This window comes from Schistocerca americana, chromosome 1, assembly GCF_021461395.2.
Source record: "Schistocerca americana isolate TAMUIC-IGC-003095 chromosome 1, iqSchAmer2.1, whole genome shotgun sequence".
NCBI lineage: Eukaryota > Metazoa > Arthropoda > Insecta > Orthoptera > Acrididae > Schistocerca > Schistocerca americana.
The window spans coordinates 963,703,693-963,725,238 of NC_060119.1; the positions used below are offsets into that span (position 1 = coordinate 963,703,693).

The window sequence follows — 21,546 nt, forward strand, 5'->3', positions numbered from 1 at the left end:
CCGGGACTCGAATCCGGTTTCTCTGCTTGTCTGGAACAATTACCCAAACTGCCTAGGCCATCCGCACTCGCTTCCCGTCCAACCGAAATTCTCAATCTGTCACGTGCAAGCAGTGCCCTCATTCATTAGCCCCAGTGCTTGTAGCATTCAGTAAGTCCCGCAGGGGTTCGGAAGATACGAAGCATCGACGCTCAGTTGGACTTCAAACGCGTCCGGATGGCCGAGGCGGTTTAGGCAACAGTTCTAGAGAAGTGGAGCTTCCTGTTTCGGGTCACGGTCAGACAAAACTTTTCAGCCTTCACCATTATTTCAATGCTCTTAGGCGGCTGAAGTCCTGATTTCTTGTAATATACACTGGTGTCTAAAATTAAAGCAACGAATGGAAATTTTGCAAGGTTGCATTTATTTTGCCACAAAACAGTACAAACAAGTGATAGTAAAGTAGAAACAATTTACAGAATACAGAACGTAAACAGCTGCAACATGCATTATGGTAGACAAAAATGTTCTTAATTTTTTCAGTTTAACGGATTTGCACACACATTTCGACAACTTGTTAATGTGCTCAACATGGGGCGTGACCACCTCTGGCAGCAATATAGGCCTGACAACGACGAGGCATGCTATGAATGATACCATAACGCCGACTCGTCGTGCGGAGTTGATCACAAGTCTTGGAGAGGGGCTGGTGGATGCTGACGTGATGCAACCCTTCTCCATAGTGCATTCCAGACGTGCTCTATTGGATTCAAATCGGGAGATCGAGCAGGCCATGGCAGGGGTGCAATATCTTCTGTTTTTAAGAAAACATCAACCACCCGTGCCCTATGAGGTCGAACATTATCGTCCATCGATGCGAGGTCTGGGCCCACAGCACCTCGCAGCAACCGCACATGAGGTCCGAGGGTTTAGTCACGGTACCTGACAGCAGTTAAATCTTGTCGATTCACCCATACAATTTTAAGAGATGGTGTTCGAGTGTTTAACACAATCCCTGCCCACACCATTATTGATCCTCTTCAATATCGGTTTCTTTCTAAAACGTTTTGGTCCCGAAATCTATGTTTCCTCCTGATCCAAATCCGTCGAGAATCACTTTCCAGCTCAAATAGGGACACATCTGTGAAAAAAAACATTGGCGCAATTTCTGGCCGTCCATGTGGCATGTTGACGGCTCCACTCTAGGCGTTCCCTTCTGTGAAGACGCGTCAGAGGTATGCATACAGCAGGTCTCCTAGAATAAAGGCCGCTCTACTGAAACCTGTACACCGTTTGCCTCGATACAACACGTCCAGTGGATGGTGAGAGGTCAGATGCCAATTGCCGTGCAGTATTAAGGCGGTACCGCCGTGTCCTTACAGCCAAATAATGGTCTCCTCATTCTGATGTCACACGTAGTCGTTCCTGCCTTGGTCTTTGAGATACAGTTTCATTCTCTATAAACTCTCGCCACATCCGACAAACAACAGAACGATTGATATTAAACTATCGGGCCACATTAGTTTACATCTATCCTGCTTCTAGCTTCCCATGGGCCTCTATTGCAAAGAGTCTGGTAGGTGTCTTCTCTGTGCCATTGTGCACTATCTGTGGCAGTGTACACAGCGTGTGAAAGAGGAACTACCCGGCAAACACTATCCCGTTTGATAGGTGCCACGACACCATTACCTGCGTGGTTGTGCGTTGACCGGAATGCCCCTTCCGTGCAGAACACAATCGTACGGACATATGTTGAATATTGTTTGATTATACCGTGAATTAAACACAGGACGGAGAAATAGTGGTTTATTGCTTTAATTTTGGACACCAGTGTACTTTCTTTACGGCCGCTGTGCTACCAGTGGTGTCTGCTCTGCCGGACACATCCGGCATGTCGATATATATATATATATATATATATATATATATATATGAGCAAGGATGGCTCTAGGTGCTTTCAGTGCGGCTGCACCTTATTTTCTGAGCTCCTGCGGGACTTATCGAGTGCTACGAGCAATGGGACTAATGAATTGGCGCGCAACTTTTCGGTAATAGGTTGACAATTTGGGTTGGCGGGAAGTGTGTCCGGATGGACGAGGTCTTTAGGCAACCTGTCTAGAGAAGCAGAGCATTCGGGTTCGAATACCGGTCCGGCACAAATTTTCAACCTTCACCATTGATTTATTTCAATGCATTCATTTATTTCAATGCATTTCTCATAATACAGTTTCTTTATGGCCACTGTACCACCAGACACAACATATCCATAAAACTGATACGCCGCCTGCCAAAGCCTGAGGAACGGGCCGAAAGGTATGCTCCTATGAGCCTGTTCGCCCAATATCCGTTCTCGCGCAACACAGGACAAGCGTTTGTATCGTAAGTGTAACACTGTATGAGGGGAAGTAAGCAGATACAAAGGGCTGCAGGCCCGAAATTTCATTAATTATTCAATAGGCCATAAGATAACTTGAAACTTGCCAGTTTGCAATGAAGTGTAGACACCACAAAAAGTGGTGAAACACGCACTACACCCGTCTCGTCGTGACTAGCAGGTAGCCACTTGTCGAAACAAGATCGGCGTCCAAGGTAAACAAGCACGAGGGCGTGCTGTTAAAGCTGTCAGTTATTACCAAAGGACGGGTAGCAGGCGTGTTTCGTGTATGCGCGCTGTCTAGCTGCCTACTACTGTCATTTTTTTGTGACGTACAATTAAGGCTGGTACGAGAACGGCGAGCAAAGCGCCGCTCGCTCCTCCGTGAAATGAAGCGCTCGCCCGCACGTCACTCCATTTGGCGCCGCAAGGCAACGCCGCCGCTGAGTGCAGTCAGCCGGGACCCGACTGGCAAAGTAGGGGCCATCCGTCTCAATCCGCGCAGGCCCGCTCGCCTCTACACGAAATGCGCGCGTCCGCCAGCCACTTCTCGCTCGATCAGTCTTCATTTTTTCCCTCTTTTTTTTATCATCGTACCAGAGGCATGTACAAGAGCTAGTGGACACGTCTGCTCTCTTGAATTCCACTGCGACGCGCCTAGCTGCCTGCAAAGCGCTGCGCTAATGAGGCCAGTTCCGTCCGTAACCCCTGCTTACCTCTGCAAAAATCGCTGCGAGCGTTGCTAAATGGCAGCGTGCTCTGTGATAGCCGCCGCCGGTGATGGCACAGAGCGGAAAGGCATTGTCCCATGTTTCTGTAGCCCACGCCCGTACTAAGCGTTACGCCACATATAACACTGTACCAGCTACAATCTTGTGATTCTTCTGTTTTCCGATGCATTCTGTTGTAAAGTATTTAAGACTAGCGAAGAAACCCAGAGTTGCCCAGGTATTTATTTATAGCTGTGCGTCCATGCCCGTACCACGCAGCGTCTGGCCTTGTGCTTAATGTCTATGACGCCGTTATCTTCTGAAATGTGTCTCGTACAATGATGTATTTTCGTAGGTACATTCAGCGCGTATGTGGATACTGTCTGAAAAATGTGTTGACAATAGAGTTAGTGGCAGAGAAGTAATAAATTTACACGTCATGCACGATGTTGTAGTTTTTCACGCATCTCATTGTTTATGACGACATATGTTCAAATGTGTGTGAATTCCTAAGGGACCGAACTGCTGAGGTCATCGGTCCTTAGACTTACGTACTGTTAAACAAACTTATGCTAAGAACAACACACACACACACATGCCCGAGGGAGGACTCTAACCTCCAGCGGGAGGGGTCGCGCAATCCGTGACATGGTGCCTCAAACCCCGCGGCCACTCCACGTGGCATATCTCCAGAACTGTGAGTCATACAATGATATAATTTTGCATTTACATTGAATGGTATTTGTGCATACTGTCTGTAAAATGTGTTGCGAATGCAGTTAGTGTTAAAGAAGTAATAAATTGTAACGTCATGCCTCATTCTGTACTTTTGAAGCACAAACAGCGGGAAAGTACCAAGCATAAACATTTTTCGTTTCATCATTTTTTAGGAGTTGCCACGGAGAAAAAATTTCGTGGAGGTTCGAAAATATGTGTAAAATTTGTTTCAAGTCACTAACTGCTCTCATTCTCAAATACTGGAGGAATAAAGTCTGGGAATTCACGCGTCGTGGTGTACCAAGTTTGCTTGAAATTGGTCCAGTGGTTTAGGAGGAGATGTGAAACACACAACGCAACACACATTTTTATAATACGTACGGATTATCGACAGTCTTTAGATGTGTTTCGTGTTGTTCTCTACAACTCGTGTACTGTTGTTTTCATCACTGCCCATTCACAATACTCGTCGCTTTCAATAAGCAAGTTCATACATTTTTAATATGCGTACACAGTTGTGAGGCAAGGGGCTCATCAAAGCTCACGAGCATGTTGCTTGCAAACATGGACGTTGCTGGCGAACGGCTCGTGCTAGAAGCCATGTGCTCTTGGTTGTCCGTTGAATACAAAGGGACACTCAGGCTCGATGTGGACGCCACTGTTCCATACTAGTAAGTGGCAATTGATGTGTGTGAAATCTTATGGGACTTAACTGCTAAAGTCATCATTCCCTAAGCTTACACACTACTTAACCTAAATTATCCTAAGGACAAACACACACACCCATGCCCGAGGGAGGACTCGAACCTCCGCCGGGACCAGCCGCACAGTCCATGACTGCAGCGCCTGAGACCGCTCGGCTAATCCCGCGCGACGGCAACTGATGACCCTGTAGTTTGGTCCCTTTGCCCTCCAAACCAACCAACCAACTAGTAAGTATGTACTCTCTCGCAGAATGTTCCGACGAGTCTCTCCGTGACAATATTTCACCAAAGCGGCTCATGAGCCGCTACCGATGTTGCTCAAAGTGTACGCTTGTAACAGTAGCCTGCCGTGAAACAAGCTAACGTTACCCTCTGAGAGGATTTCGAATTTTGACTACGCGCGTATCTAATGGACAAAGGTATCAGACTATAATTTTGAATATGGTGAAATTAACAAAAAAAAATAAACGGACTTTAACCTTGAGAGCTAATGAAAGGAGTAAAAATCATATGTGAATGAAAAAATGAGCGGTCACCAGCCCAATTAGGCACATTAATTTGGATATATATGTTTAAGAAAATTGAATATTGGTTGTTAAAGTTACTTTCATTAGTATTTCTCTTTGAATAGCCCACAGTAAATCAACTGACACAGGGCACTCTGAGCTGAATGTAGCAGCAGTTACCAATAATGCACACACAAGTAATCATAGAAAGCAAATTTGCACCAAGCTCGTACTAACTCAAGCCACACTCAAGATCATTACTTAAACCAATACTGAAATGTTACCGTATATAATGCAGAACTAAATCTGGACATGAGGGGCGTCTGTCTTAACTGACATGAAAAAAAAACACAAATAAAGGTAATAAATGCCATAAATACACTGTTTAAATTCCTCTACATATATCAGTTTTCCTTAGCAGCAGTTTTAGTTAAATTTTCTTTCTAATATGTGGAGAATATGACGGGGACCCATAAACTAGCATAGTGTCACTAGTCAAGCTCTAAGATTATTTCAGCGGAAAAAGCTAATTCAAACAAAGCTATCCTTCACTTCACTTGGAGTAGTTCATACTTTACTTTGCAAAAACTTCAACACTGAGCTTAATTATCTTCGAAAAAGGAATAATTCATGATAGAAATCAAGACCACACTATTTTTAAAACGAGCTCAACTTCTTCGTCTTTTTTTATCACCTGATAAGCAGGTACTGTAGACAATAACATTCACACAATCCGGCACTGTATTCTCGCAAAACTATACTTTGCAATAAACTGAGAGTTCTTTAGCCAAATCCTATCTCACTTCACTTTTGTGGTTTTAACTTGTAACCTCCAAACCGTAATTTTTAAAAGGAAAAAAGACAATACTTAATAGAAATGGGAGCCGAGTGTAACCTCCCCACAAAAATTTTAAAAGAAAGAAATATGACAATATTTAATTATGAATGCTAATGGACATTGTGCTAAGCGTAACCTGCCCACAATCAAATGTACTGACAATGGCAACAAAAATGTGAAATTCGCAATCTGACTCAAATATAAATTCTTCAGCAAAAAATTAAAGTCTATTCAGTGATAAGAAAATTCAATTAAACCGAAACATCGGTCTTTGGCCCTGTGTAAAACAATCAGAATTAAAGTCTTACCTCAGAATAACTGGATGTCAAATTTCTGCTCTTTTTTGTGCGCACGGCTTGGAGGAACTGCATTGCAAATAATAATATTCCTTTTTTTTTGTGATTTTACTGAAATTTTTCTTTAAAAAGAGTGGAGTGAAATGGGAAGTGCAACGAAATCTTTAGTTCAATAAAAAATAAAATTTTTGAAAAATGCTTTTGAAATAAAAATTATTATTGGGGCATTTGTTGGAGAATAATTACAATAAATAAATTTTTACATTATCTAATGATTATATTAATTAACAGTATACCTCATTCAGCATCTTGACCAGTGTTGCCGACCGCCTACATCACACAACCGCACTGGGCTGCTACTACTGTCCGACCGCTCTGCATGACGACTACTAGTGAACTGCACTGCACGACTACTACTGACCGACTGCTCGCAACTAAACCGAGCTACCGACTTCCACGACTACAGACAGAGTACTGCTCTCAACTAGACAGAGCTACAGACTCGCAACGACTGACTGACAGACTGAGAACCGCTCGCAACACTCGCGCGGTCAAGCGCATACTCTCTGGTCACAGATGCTACAATGCCTCGCCATCGCTGCTATGTTACATACGTGTTTCAAACTTCAACTTTTACTACCCTTTTATATTTGACAAACAAAATCACTTTGAAACACTTGAATGCAAGAATTGTTCATTTAAAACAGGATACTCGGTTTTAGTACCACTTAGGAGATGACACTGCATAAGTTCGTGATCATGATAGAAGATATGGTTCCGGACATAAATTTATAGCATTTGGATTATTATTAAAACCACACATACAAATTAACTGGTCCATACCCATACATAGCTGCCTGTATGAAGGTAGTAAAGCAGTGGCGAAGTTTTGGTGGCAAGCGACATAGTGGCTAACTGTACTCATGGGTCTTTCAGTTCGAATGCTCCACAAAATCTCTTCGTGGCGTCGGGTTTTCAACATATTAGAGCCATTCCTTTTTGCCTAGAATACCAATAAAAGCCAGATCCACATCCAAGGCAAAAATTCCTTGCAAAGCAGCTTCCAATTGCCTCTCTTAACACCGTCGAAGTGTACCGTGCTACGCCTAGCCACATTCTGCGTACCGTTCACACCAAGGAGCCACCCAGTTCGACCGCCAAAACCACCTTTTACATCGCGCCGTACCACTTCCGTTGCGGAGGGACTTCCCTACGTCTTTTATATATTACGAATACAAGTGCCCTAAGCATGAACCAGCTTTCAATAAACATTATCTTTCTTATAAACATACACATATTATAATTATTAATTATTCGTTATTTTTACAAATATTTTGCTTTTTCTATATCTGAAATTATGGAGTGTGTATTCTATGTCATTTAAAGTCATTGATTTGTTACAAAAATTATATATATATTGTTACAAAAATTACATATATATATATATATATATATATATATATATATATATATATATATATATATATAATTTTTGTAACAAATCAATGACTTTAAATGACATAGAATACACACTCCATAATTTCAGATATAGAAAAAGCAAAATATTTGTAAAAATAACGAATAATTAATAATTATAATATGTGTATGTTTATAAGAAAGATAATGTTTATTGAAAGCTGGTTCATGCTTAGGGCACTTGTATTCGTAATATATAAAAGACGTAGGGAAGTCCCTCCGCAACGGAAGTGGTACGGCGCGATGTAAAAGGTGGTTTTGGCGGTCGAACTGGGTGGCTCCTTGGTGTGAACGGTACGCAGAATGTGGCTAGGCGTAGCACGGTACACTTCGACGGTGTTAAGAGAGGCAATTGGAAGCTGCTTTGCAAGGAATTTTTGCCTTGGATGTGGATCTGGCTTTTTTGTAACAAATCAATGACTTTAAATGACATAGAATACACACTCCATAATTTCAGATACACAGTTACATAATGTAAACCTACTTCTAATCGATATTAAGTGTTACACACTCACCTGTTGTCGTTGTCTGCAAATGGCATAGTATCCTCTACAGTTCCATCCAGTGATGATTCTGTATCGCCTTGCAAACATTTTACTAACGTGTCTGTAATTTCGCTCATTATTTCATAGATGTCTTTCTTTATCTGTTTTTCCGTTTTTGATAGCAGCCCTACAACTGTTGTTGTAAAAAGGAAAACCTCATCTTCTAAATGATGTAGTCCACCTGAAGGAACATATGATTGGAAAATTCAGAGAAAACTGAGTGAGATACCCAAAAGGGGTAGCCACAAATAAATAAATGGTGCTTACGATTTATAGCCGCACAGCTTTGTAATATGGTCTTTCGTTCTAAACTGTTTATACTGCTTTTCCCGTTAAAATCCTGGCACGGCTATAAAAGTATAACGTGACAGTTAATGGATTTTTAATGTTTTTGAACTTTTATATGTTCATTTGCGTCACGGTTTTTCATAACTGTTCATACATATGGTTTGACTGTTACGCAATATTCGTGAAAGAATCTGCTACATGCAAGATTTAATTTTGATTACAGAGCTTCCTGAGTCATTATACTGAAACAGCGTTCTGCTACAGATGCATGTAACCTACTCTGTGTTACACGTCAGATGACGGTGAGCTTAGGTTAAGTGCGTCGATCATTTCTTGATGTTGATTTGCAGGTAAGTGATTAAATACTATAATAGACCTAACACTCGCCTATCTTTCGGCGTCGTCACTTATGTTCAATACCCTCAATGTCTGAAGCCTCTCTGTTCTGTTGTCATACTAATGGCGTTGATCTGGCGTCCCTTCTCCAGCGGTTTAATGTCTTGGCATTGCATGCTATGCTTTTCGCAGACTTGCACGACACGGTTTCATATGTTTTGCGATGACTATAATTTTCTTAAGGTGCTTTTTCTTAAGAAATTTCCACATAAAAATGGGGTTGATTGTTCGTCAATTAACCAAAATCGAACGTTTCAGAAGATATGGTTACCTTACAAATCCCCAATTCAGATGGCGCTGAGCACTATGCGACTTAACTTCTGAGGTCATCAGTCACCTAGAGCTTAGAACTAATTAAACCTAACTAACCTAAGGACATCACACACATCCATGCCCGAGGCAGGATTCGAACCTGCGACCGTAGCGGTCGCTTGGTTCCAGACTGTAGCGCCTAGAACCGCACGGCCCCAATTCAGAGCTTCCGTTACTGTGATGCAGTAACGTAATTTGAATAACCTTCATAAAGTATATATTACGAACAATTAGTACATCCTGAGGATGAAATTGTACTGTATCAAATACCGCCAAGTTTAAATACTTTGGCAATTCTACCTTTGCTATTTCAAACTTGTTATTCGACAGTTACTCACAGATAAAAATTAGGTAGTGGTGATGTCGTTTTTGATCGCAGCCATACGATTTTCTTCGTCTCTGCCAGTGCAGTGTATGCTTTAATTCGATACTGCATCAAGGAACTACTGCATTAAGGAAGTTTGTGGTGACCACGTTAGTTAATGCTTTGTCTGAGCAACACAAGTGCTAAGAGAATGGTTTCATGCACCTACAGAAGAAAACTTTGCACTTAATCGATGACGCCATATTGAAACAGAAAATATTCTAGTGCATTAAAACGCGGTGAAGAAAGAAGAAAGGAGACTAAGTTTTAACGTTCCATCGAGGTTGGTGGTAACCATCGATGGTGTCAAAGCTTGGGCTGGGGGAAAGAAATCGGCCATGTCCATTTCGAAGGAACCATTTCGGCGCTTGCCTTAAGTCTTTTAGGGAAATCGCAGAAAAACTAAATGTAAATAATGTGTTTGATGGGCGACCTGCCTTATAAAGAAGCAGGTAATGACGCAATGGTACCCGTGATTCTACGAAGAAGGTTTTGCACGTTCCTCGCCACATGTGGCCGGATGTCGTTCAGTTGAAATGCGTCATGCGGAGTTGCAGGAAGCAGAGGCAGTGCCTTGAACTCTCAAAACCTTCCTCATGTGGGGGTAGCTTTTTCCGTAGCCTTTAATAACTACGTGTAGAGATCGCGTTTTGTATAAAACATCGCCTCACACCTGGCGTTTGTCAAGTATGCCGTTCAATAACGCAGGCTGCCAGATTGGGGTCGCTACAATGGTGGCCATCTCTGTAGGATGGACAGAAATAAAACACTACATTTTGCAACTCAGCGCGCCGGCATCGTATTCGCGAATCCTTGCAGTCGAGGCGCTGTCGGTTTCTGGACGGTGGTAGCCTACTACGCAATCGCCAACAAGTCCATTTCGCAGCGGATGACGTCGAACCGTCGACTCATCCTGATGCACACTCGCTTGACACTGTCTGACTTGGTAATGTAACCCAAGATATTCCTAAGTAACGTACGAGGTTCTGCATCAAATACTCCGGAAACATTAGGAAGAATAACGGACTTCGTTGATGGAATTGATCCACATTTAAGTTAAGTTTTAATTAAAAAATGCAAAATGAGACAAGCTTTTCTTCGATAATACAATACTCATCAACATCAAAATTCTTCCTATAGCGGTCGGCAAAGAGCTGTTTGCCACCGTCGGAATGAGTGTCTACACATAAGCAAAAGCAAATTACCCAGTTTTTTTTATGCAAGACAGCCAGGCACTTCACAACGTGCATTTCTGAAGTCTATAAACATTTTTTAAAAAGAAAGAAACTGTTACGTTGTTAAAATCTTTGATCCAGTAAATGGCGGTGCATGATTTCTAATTTTTGAATTTGGACGACCTAAGTTTCTATTCATACAGTATACGACATGCCTTACTGTCTCCCAATGACGATCGTATGGAAGATGTAAGTCTTTTGTTCTAAGGAAACAGAATTAATGCAAGTGGTGCTAGACTAGTTTTGGATTTGGTCTGGCTTCACAAACTGAATTGAGAAGTATTTTAATGCATCAAGTGGTTTGAGATGTTGATGTAGGTACTAAAAGTTGAGGAAAGTAGAACTTTTACCTTTGAGGTATTATTAGGAATGAAGAGTTTGTACCCTGAATAGGAGGCGAGAATATTCTCTCTGAGACACTCACCTGCACGTCCTTGCTGAACTGGTTGTTGGCGTGTAGGTGCACCGCCGAGAAGTTGCGCACGTGGTCGAACTCAAACAGCATCTCCACGGGACTGCCTTCCATGCCGGGCGTGTCGTTGCGCCAGCCCACCCAGCCGTGGTCTGCAGAGCCGTAAACAAACAAAGCTCGTCTGAACCCTTGCACAGGCCGAGAAATTACGAATTAGACAAAATTACTGCTTTCTAGAAATTTTTGTGATGTGTGGAAATGAAAAGACGAATACTGACAGAACTGCAGCATTGTAAGTGGGCAGCAGGTCTTGCCTGGAAGGTTCATTCGAATGGAGCATCGTCCACGAAAGCCATTGTTCCGGTACGGCGCAAAGTTTTAATATGTCAAGAACGTGTAGTGTGAAATCTTTCAACAGCACCGCTGAATAAACACCATTCCCTTTCGTGGTCAGACCACATACACGAGATCGCTCATGTTTGTTGTCGATCCGGTGAAAACGAGTTCGAATCCATGTGGCGGAAGAAAATTTCACCGACGGAGTTTGATCGCTGCGTAGAACGAAAGGGAGGCGACAACAGTGCGTGGCCTATAACAACTAGCGAACCCGGCAATGCTTCACAATTGCTGAATATGCATGGGAGTTGTAAATATGTTCTGAACTCCTTTCCCTTACCCCTCTTTCTGTCCATCTCTCCCTCCCACTGCCATTGCCCATCTCCTCCTCTCCCTTACCTACTCATTGCCCCTCCCTGACTCCTCCTTTCTCCCCCTCTTTCTGTCGATCTCTTCCACCCCCTGTCTTTGCCCATTTCCTCCTCTCCCCCCCTCTCGTTGTCCATCTCCGATTCCTCTCTTCTCTCACTGTCTGCCTTGTCCCCCCCCCTCCCGCCAATCTCTCTCTATATCCTCACTCCCCTCTCTGTCCATCCCCTTCTTCCTTCTCTCTGTCCATCTCCTCGTATCCTCTTTCTCCGACCTTGTGCCTTGTTAATTGTTATTGCAAACGAAACCTTTATTGGGAAATGAAGTCACTTATAATGAATGGATAAACTGGCTGGGATCATTAACATAAGGGGTACAGGGGAGACCTGTATGAGGATAGTAGTTCTAATGAAAGTATTCCCCTTACTTTTAACCTGTGGAAGGATAGGACTGCAAAGTTTGGGATGATTCAGATTTCATAGTAGGTTCTAACCATAAGCTGTAAGTATAATTTTCTTCTTTCCTCTTAATTCTGATTTCGAGGAAGAAAGCAAAACAGCTCACTCTTGTTTATGCAGTTTTTGTTTGAAATTATCTACAAAGAAAAGATATATAAGTATTGACCGCCTACACTACACTTGTCCGTCCTCTTTTAGAATACTGCTGCGTGGTGTGGGATCCTTATCAGGTAGGACTGACGGAGTACATCGAAAAAGTTCAAAGAAAAACAATGGCTCTGAGCACTATGGTACTCAACATCTTAGGTCATAAGTCCCCTAGAACTTAGAACTACTTAAACCTAACTAACCTAAGGACATCACACACACCCATGCCCGAGGCAGGATTCGAACCTGCGACCGTAGCAGCCTCGTGGTTCCGGACTGCAGCGCCAGAACCGCACGACCACCGCGGCCGGCAGTTCAAAGAAAGGCAGCACGTTTTGTATTATCGCGAAATATGGGAGAGAGTGTCACAGAAATGATACAGGATTTGGGCTGGAAATCATTAAAAGAAAGGCGTTTTTCGTTGCGACGGAACCTTCTCACGAAATTCCAATCACCAACTTTCTCCTCCGAATGCGAAAATATTTTGTTGACACCGACCTACGTAGGGAGGAACGATCACCGCGATAAAATAAGGGAAATCAGAGCTCGTACCGAAAGATATAGGTATTCATTCTTTCCGCGCACTATACGAGATGGGAATAATAGAGAATTGTGAAGGTGATTCAATGAACCCTCTGCCAGGCACTTAAATGTGATTTGCAGAGTATCCATGTAGATGTAGATGTAGAAGAAAGAATTTGTCTAATGGTTTAAACGTCCTGATATGTGAATCAAAACCGACTGTGAAGAAGAAAATAAAAATGCACACCTCCGCAGTACAGCATTTTCGCGCTTGTAGTCGAATTTAACACAAAATTTATGTCAGTTTGAATGTTAGTAGAGTATCGTGTAAAAATCTGAAGTGATTTTTGCTAGTGACGTTTCTCCTTTATGTATTAAATATATTTTTACATATTACATATATTTAAAAAATATGCAACCCATGTCTGTGTTTTTATTAGAGCAATGTGTAAAAAACTGGTCAAAAACTTTTCGAGATTTTTGTCAACAGGTTTTCTCCCTTATGTATTACACACATATTTATGTGCCATCTATAAGAAAAATTTGTAGCCTATGTTAGGTCTAACGTTTAGTGGAGTATCGTGTAAAAATTTGAGGTAAATCGATAAAGAATTTTTCGAAATTTTTGGTGATATCGTTAAACTACAACATGTCTTTATATAGTAGCGTAGATTATCACCAGATTGTGTGCTAAATAACGCCGCAGGGTGTCACTGAATTACATTGTGGAAACAGCAAAGATTTTCCAGAATGAGATTTTCACTCTGCAGCGGAGTGTGCGCTCGTATGAAACTTCCTGGCAGATTAAAACTGTGTGCCGGGCCGAGACTCGAACTTGGGACCTTTGCCTTTCGTGGGCAAGTGCTCTACCAACTGAGCCACCCAAGCACGACTCACGCCCCGTCCTCACAGCTTTACTTCTGCCAGTAGCTATTCTCCTACCTTCCAAACTTACAGAAGTTCTCCTGCGAACCTTGCAGAACTAGCACTCCTGAAAGAAAGGATATTGGGGAGACATGGCTTAGCCACAGCCTGGGGGATGTTTCCAGAATGAGATTTTCACTCTGCAGCGGAGTGTGCGCTGATTTGAAACTTCCTGGGGTAGCTCAGTTGGTAGAGCACTTGCCCGCGAAAGGCAAAGGTCCCAAGTTCGAGTCTCGGCCCGGCACACAGTTTTAATCTGCCAGGAAGTTTCAGCAAAGATTTTCTCCCTCTCTTCTTCTGTCATCGTGATTACTACCCTAGCCATATTTCAACATGGAATGAAGTACTGTACTTCCGTTCTTAACAGTTATTGATGCAAGGGCATCAACCGACCTTCTTAACTAGAAGCCGACAGTGATTACTTCCCACAAACATCAAACTTTTAAGATACTACCCCAGATACGATTGATACATTGGACTGCGAATACCAAATAAATTCAGTACACAACTGGTAGTTTGTTCGAAAATTGTAGCAAATTTTGTAACTTTCCTTCGAGTTTTATGATTGTAAAGAGTGTTTGAAATTACTTATGTATCCTATTTTACAAGGCTGACGTCGTCTTGAACCCTTCGGAACCTGCATAATCCTATTGGGGTAGGATGGATGGTGATATAGAATTTGTTTGCAACCTCGAGGAGAGCTTCCCAAACAAATACAGATCGTAGTTAACTGTTCAAGTGGACTTTTCTCTCACTGTTTTATAGGCATACAAGGGTTAATGACAATTATGGTTATCGCACGATACTTATTCCTAGATTCCCAGCTTTTGTTACCCTTTACCGTCAGTGATATGTATTTCCTGGAGCACTGTGTTACGGAAGTGGTGTGTTATTCACTCGATGTTCAAATGGCTATTTATTTATTTGTTTAACCTGATCTGATGAGGACCATGTCCATAGTGGCTATGTGAGTAAATAATAATATGAACCAATAAATTTAAACTGGCAGTACTTGTTCGAAATACTGTTGGTGTTGCCACTGACAGTGATAACAGTAATAATAATGAAATTAATAAGCACAATAACAGTGGCAAATATAAAAAGAATTTATAGGTGTACTAAACAGATGTTTTCTAATATATCTTCTTCTGGGGAAAGGAAATCTAGAGAGACTGCGCCAGCTAAGAATACTGGGAAATGAGGTACGTTTGGCTGGAAAGAAGGATGTACAGGAGTAAGGGGTGTATACAGGGACACTGGTAATCATTATTGCTGCTTTAGTACATACGTCATTAACTGTATCTGAAGCTGGAGATGCTATTTAGTTCTCTATTATAGCGCGGGAGATTATCCCACCGTCTGATTCCTGCTACTACCAAAAACTTCTAGAAAGTGGCTGATCGAGGGAGTGGGAGAGAAAGTATTTTTCTCTGATGGGGATGGGTGTTTCTGTCATTTTGTTCAGACAAGAGCGTTAAGGTCGAGAAGAGAGATGAGAATAGTATCTCTAAATGACTTATGTTACCTTAAGTGCAAAAGACGATACAATTTTCGTATTCTTAAAGCAAGAGCACGTATGAATCGTTACTGATTCAATTTTGCGCCTATTAGATCCATTTTCTAATCGATCCGCAATCATTTTTTCTTCTTACTGAGTTATAACGGAGTCATAATTTTGATAATCTTTCATAGGGCATCCTCTGTGCTTAATTCGACCTTTGGTTTCTGCAATTTACATCCTTTGCTGTAATGTTCCGCTTCCCCCTCTACGTCCAAGTTTCTCATTCTATTTCTCCTATAGATACCCAATACTTACATTTAAAATGTCATTTGCATAAGATGGATTCTGTTTTTGACCTTCACTTTAAACTCATTCCTCCTTACAACTGTTGTGTTGTAGAGTTTCATTACTGACCTTTCGTAGTTCTCTTGACCCATATTCCAAATCAAGTTTTGAAATATTTAAGTCTATGGTGGACATTCCCGTTTTACATGTGTGGCAGCAAGCAAACTGGAAAACTGAAATGATTAATATGTGCGGAGTATTAGTTCCGAGAGCTGGCTTGAGTAGTACCAATCAGGATCCTATGAAGGACGTTACTTTTGTTCGAGGTATAGCAGTTTTTGAAATTCTACGTTAATATACTCTTATACGATTGATAAGGTCCCAATGTGGCGATCTTTTCCAATGCCTAGGTTGCTAGCGTGCTCTACAATGCTGTCTCAGGGACTACTGACTTTACCACGAAGGTAGGTGTTTCCTCGCATCTATCAGGAACAAACTTTTGGAACGGCACGGCAGGAAGCAGCACCTTTTCGGGGATTCCTATTAGAGGGAACAGGAACTGCTGAATGAAATTACTGTATTTCTGTTCCTGATGTTCATAAATTGAAAGGATTAGGTGTCAACACAAATTTCGTCGAGCGGATTGTAATAGGTGAAATCGAAAAGTGAGCTGACAGCCCTCGGGGCTTCATGCTGTGTGGGCCCTATGGGGCGGAGGTGGTGATGTAGGAGTGTTTATCAGTGTGGAATCGGTAGTTAGCGATCCATAAAGTGTTTCTTTCTTTCAGTAAGCCTATAAAAATCCACAAGTACGCTCCCATGTGCATGATGAGAGTTCTGAGACTATATAGGCGACTGTTGACAGCCAGACTACTTGTGATTTGTCGGAATGGGTTTCGTACCAATTAGTGCTGTGGTTAGCTGCAACAGATGAACTTGACTAGGTCTAATTGAAGCAATAAATTACAATTGAGGTGCTGAGAGCCATAAGGGCCTAAAGCACACAGTCATTGATTTTGAGATTATAGCATGTATGCATGCTCCTGGTATCTGATACTCTTATAGTGAACCCGTTTTATCTATATCTGTAGCCCCACACCGTTTATCAGAACATTCACGAAAACCTGTCTCACCGATTTTTCCGATATTCTTTTCCACATGGGCCTAAATCACAAAATACATAATATCGTTGCTCTGCATTGCTTAGTTGTTTGCTAGGAATGCCAACATAATTTAGTGTCTACATCACGTACGTAGTAGTAGTGTTTCGTAATTTGAAGTATACTGGCAATTTTATATGAGCCCCATGCCACAGAATATGTTCAATGAAAATTATAAGGATCTTAATGTGTTGGAATAGGTCACAATTTTGCATATTGTGCATTTAGTATCTCTTTTTTATTTCTGATTCTAGCTTCACATTAATTACAAACTTAAGTACTGTCAAAAGACACTATTGTCGCTAGCCTGCATACGGAAATTTTGTGAATTAACATTAGAAAAAACATCATCCTAAATATTAATAATATTTCCTATCATCAAGTGGATTTATTATTTTTCATAGGAAATGTAGGGTGTTGAGAGTTGATTAGAAAATAGGTAAGACTCTGAGGCCTGTGGATTGCCTAAACGTTTGACCTCCATAAACATATGTTTTTCTCAAAACATAGCGTCTATGCTTTGTGTTCTTATGGTTCTCAGTGCCTCAGCTGCTTACGTGGAAATTAGAAGTGTAGTGTTTTTGTACGACTTTTGATCTGTTATCTATTTTTGTCATGGTGAGGATAACCGGTGAAGATGCTAGGGATTACCTGGAAGCTGTATCTGAAATGTTAGCGGCGTAAATTTTCCAGTACAGTGGTCGGATCTTGGAATCCTTCTAACAGTAGATTGCTACAGACCTTTTATTAGTGGGGTGAAAGCGAGGCTGGCTACCCTGACTTAGGCTCATTTCATACGTGTAAAAGTGCAGAAAACTAATCTGGGTCCACTAATAAGCGTTTCAGATTTGCTCTGGAAATTGCCGTAATTTGTTTCACGAGTTGCACACCGCTAAAAGTGTGTGAATTTTGGCGCAGCAGCGGCGAGTGGAATTCACGCGACAGTACCGTCGCTTCAAATAAGGGACGCACGGAACGTTTCAGTCTCAACACCATCACCCTATCAAGCGATCAGTACTTCCTTATATGAGAAAAGTAAGACACTAACTTATAAGAGGAAGTGGAAAATTTTCCTCAAAAATTGTCAAGCAAAGTATTTATTTGCACCGTCAGATTTTGCAACGGGCGGGTGGAGGCGGCAGGTTGTGGAGACGGTCTTACCAGCGTCGCCTTGCGTGGGGTTCAGGCTGGACAGCAGCTCGTGCGCCTTCCTGCCGTCGGAGAGCGTCCCCAGGCCGGCCGACAGGTGTCCCGCCGCCTCCCTGCCGTCGTACAGGCGGTCCGTGAAGCCGCGCGCGCCCTGCGCCACGCTGTAGCTGAGCAGGCCCTCTGCAAAGAGAGCGCCGGCGTCCGTCATACTGTGGAATAACGCTGACAGCGGATCATGTCAGAGAAAGGGCGACATGAATTGATTTACTTCCTGCGCTATAGATTCAAATACACTGCATCACTAGACCAAGCGCCGTTCCTGTAATCTATCTGAAGTGAACGCATTCTGTTAGGAAACATCATAATCTGTTTGGTGGAATGTCACCGTTGTCGTCGCTAACGTTACCGCGAAGTATTGGAAAAGACTAAGCGCAGCTTCGTCTATGTTTGATTTTCAGTTTTGCGTCACAAATTCACAAGCCGCAATCCAAATTGTAGTTTCGAAGCAGTAGACCCAGCGCCACTTACCAGTTTCTGATTTAGTGATGGTAAACGAAACATGTGGCATCGCTGGTTCACAACGCTCGCTGTTTGCACAGCCCAAGCAAAACGCCTGTGAGTTGAGTGGTATTTACGGACTTAATACTATGTCATGTGCTATAACGCCGTGACTGTTATGAGTACCAGGTGCGATGATGAATGTTTTCAAAATAATGACACAACTTACTATTGAAAGTGGAACAATGATGTGAAATCGATTTAAAGTTTGTGTGTGTGAAATCTTATGGGACTTAACTGCTAAGGTCATCAGTCCCTAAGCTTACACACTACTTAACCTAATTTATCCTAAGGACAAACACACATACCCATGCCCGAGGGAAGACTCGAACCTACGCCGGGACCAGCTGCACAGTCCATGACTGCAGCGCCTCAGACCGCTCGGCTAATCCCGCGCCGGATTTAAAGTTTCTTTTGGAGGGTAATCTCAAAACCAATCCTTAAAGATCAAAACAAAATGTCAAAAACCTTACGTATTCCGTTCTTCTTTAACTGAAGACATCACGATATTCCCCAAATATAAATCTTTAGTGTTATTTGCATTGTTGCAATTGTTTTGTGTTTCCTAACAGTCAATAAAAGACACGATATAATTACATTTTCCTCAAGACATTTCGTTCACATTGAAGCAAAGCAAGCTAGGTATTTCATTCCGGCTAGGTCTCGGGTGCAAGGTAATCCGTCTTCAGAACGCCGGTGAAGAAACGGCAGAATTATTCTGAATATTTTAAAAAAGCAAAATATAGTTGAGAAGATTGACGCGTTTTGTGCAGATAACTGTATTACCAACTTTGGTGGGCGCAAGAGGGCAGAAACAAACAATGTTTATTCCAAACTGATCAGTGTTCTGAAGATGAACATTCAAGGCATCGGCCGCGCAGCCCATGTGGTACATAGTGGAGTTCAAACGAGTGCAGACATTCTTCCCACTGACACAGAAACAATAGATAATAAAATTATTCAATATGTTCACATTTACACTGCTTGTGTGGAGGAACTGAAATCATTCTGTGATTCCGTTGAGGATGATACAAGCAACTAGACGGTTGTCATTGTTGCCAAGAGTTACAAGAGCTAACGCTATGTTTTTGGAAATTTGTGGTAAGTTTCTTTTGTGACTTATTTAGAAATGTGGACTTCCCCATTTCAATCTCTGAAATCATTTCACTGGATAACACTGAAAAAGTCTGTTTCTTGGAATGAACTTTTAAACTGTCTGAAAATTCTTGAGGCAGTAGATACATGTGCAACATTTCAAACAGATGAAGATGTATTGTTTGATGAGATAGAATGCATAAATAACATTGTATCCAAGAAACTTGAGGAATAGTAAAAAGCTAATCTGGAAACAGATGAGACTTAATACGATTTATTCTGTACTCTTAAAAGTACAGGTACTTCATGAAAAAATACAGAGCTTTGTTCTTGCTGTGGCAGGCACAAATGCTGTTGTGGTAAGAGTATTTTCAATTGTGAATTCCCTTTGGATTGATAAGAAAAAAACCGTTTTGCCACTGAAACTATTGAAGCAGCCATACTAGTTAAGAATCATTATCGAGACCTTACCTGCAAGGAGTTCTACAACCTGCTGTTAACCTGTTTAAAGCTTTTGAAAGTTATTAGGTCTTATGATTCGTTCACAGTTAGTAGCAAGGTTCTTGATACAGTAGCTAAAAGGTTCACGGATTTTTTTATGCCTGCACTAGTGTTCATTTGTTAGAAATCATTCTATCAATTTCTCAATATTTTGAATTATTCAGTTCTTGGAAAAACAATGAATTATCATATGATGTAGTGCCATTACAACCATGTTTTCAAGTGTCTTGTTAAAGTATATGCTTTTTTATGTGTATAGCTATTTTAGTAATGCAATAAAGTCCAATATGCAGAATATTTTCTTTTTGTCTAGTGCCCCTTTGTGCCCCATTTTTTAATCCAAATTTTTCGCAAATCTCCTGTTTTTTCAGGTGGAAAATCTGATCACCCTAGCTTAAGGGCAAATAACAAGAGGCTTGCGCAGCAAACCTTTAAGTTTTGAATTGCTGCAATGACAAAGAATCACAAATCAAATTGCTGCTAAGTAGTATATCGCCTTGTGGCTTTGCTCATAGGCAGAAATGGAAATCAAATGACGAACTTAGCAACTGCAAAATTGGCATAATTTCCAAATAAAGCTGTGTTTCATTGGTAAGCCAAAAACAAAACAAAAATCTAAATTACAAGCAGGTGCAGTACATTAAGGGGACTACAAATTTTACAAACACTGAACTTCAGTGGTATTCAGGTATGTAAGGACATGTTCAAATTAAATGAATTAATGGAGGGTGGCCACACGAACAAGACTAGAGTCGATAAAGATGCTTTAACATTTACGTGAAATTCCCTGAAAATACAATGAATCCATTAGTAATTAAAGTGAAATTTACGTTGCAATGGTCAAGTAAGCACTAGGCGGAACTTGTAATAATGGTCGCCTCTAAGTGTCGTTTCTTTACTTAAAAAAATATATTTCCTTATAATCAGGTGCAATTTGAATAACTGAAAATTCAAGTGAGATAAGCCGTCATAGTAATTACAGAAACAATTACATATTAAGAACATTAATACTAAAACTAACATTATAGTCAGAGCCAAATTTTAAAGTTTACTGACAAGGAACTTTAATGGTATTTCAAAAGAAATGCGTGTATTGAATTAACGTCTGGGGACCATGTAAACAAGCTTTACAACTGGTGAATGTGATTTAAGATTTATCTGGAAGTTGGTGAAAACTTAAGAGTCCATAAGTAACTATACAATAGGTTCCTGCGTCACAGTGCATATAATAAGGCATTAGCCTGAACTTACACACTACTGGAGACCCTTAGGCCGTATTTCTTCGATTTACTAAAAGGTTGAAACACACGTTAGAAAACAAACCTGAACTTCATGCGCTGTGTACAGCGACAAAGTGTTCACTTAAATCGACTCGTATTTTGTTCCAGA

The 21,546-nt window shown here is 41.4% G+C and overlaps 1 protein-coding gene across 1 annotated transcript in view; it reads right to left on the minus strand.

Annotated features, from left to right (window-relative positions):
- LOC124548252 (discoidin domain-containing receptor 2-like) overlaps window positions 1-21,546 on the minus strand; it is a 939,799-nt gene that overhangs the window by 193,838 nt on the left and 724,415 nt on the right. The window contains exons 6-7 of the mRNA XM_047125161.1: window positions 18,016-18,183; window positions 11,165-11,304 (exon numbers count right to left, since the gene is read on the minus strand). Coding sequence (XP_046981117.1) covers window positions 11,165-11,304; window positions 18,016-18,183 — 308 coding nt within the window. The remainder of the gene's footprint in view (window positions 1-11,164; window positions 11,305-18,015; window positions 18,184-21,546) is intronic.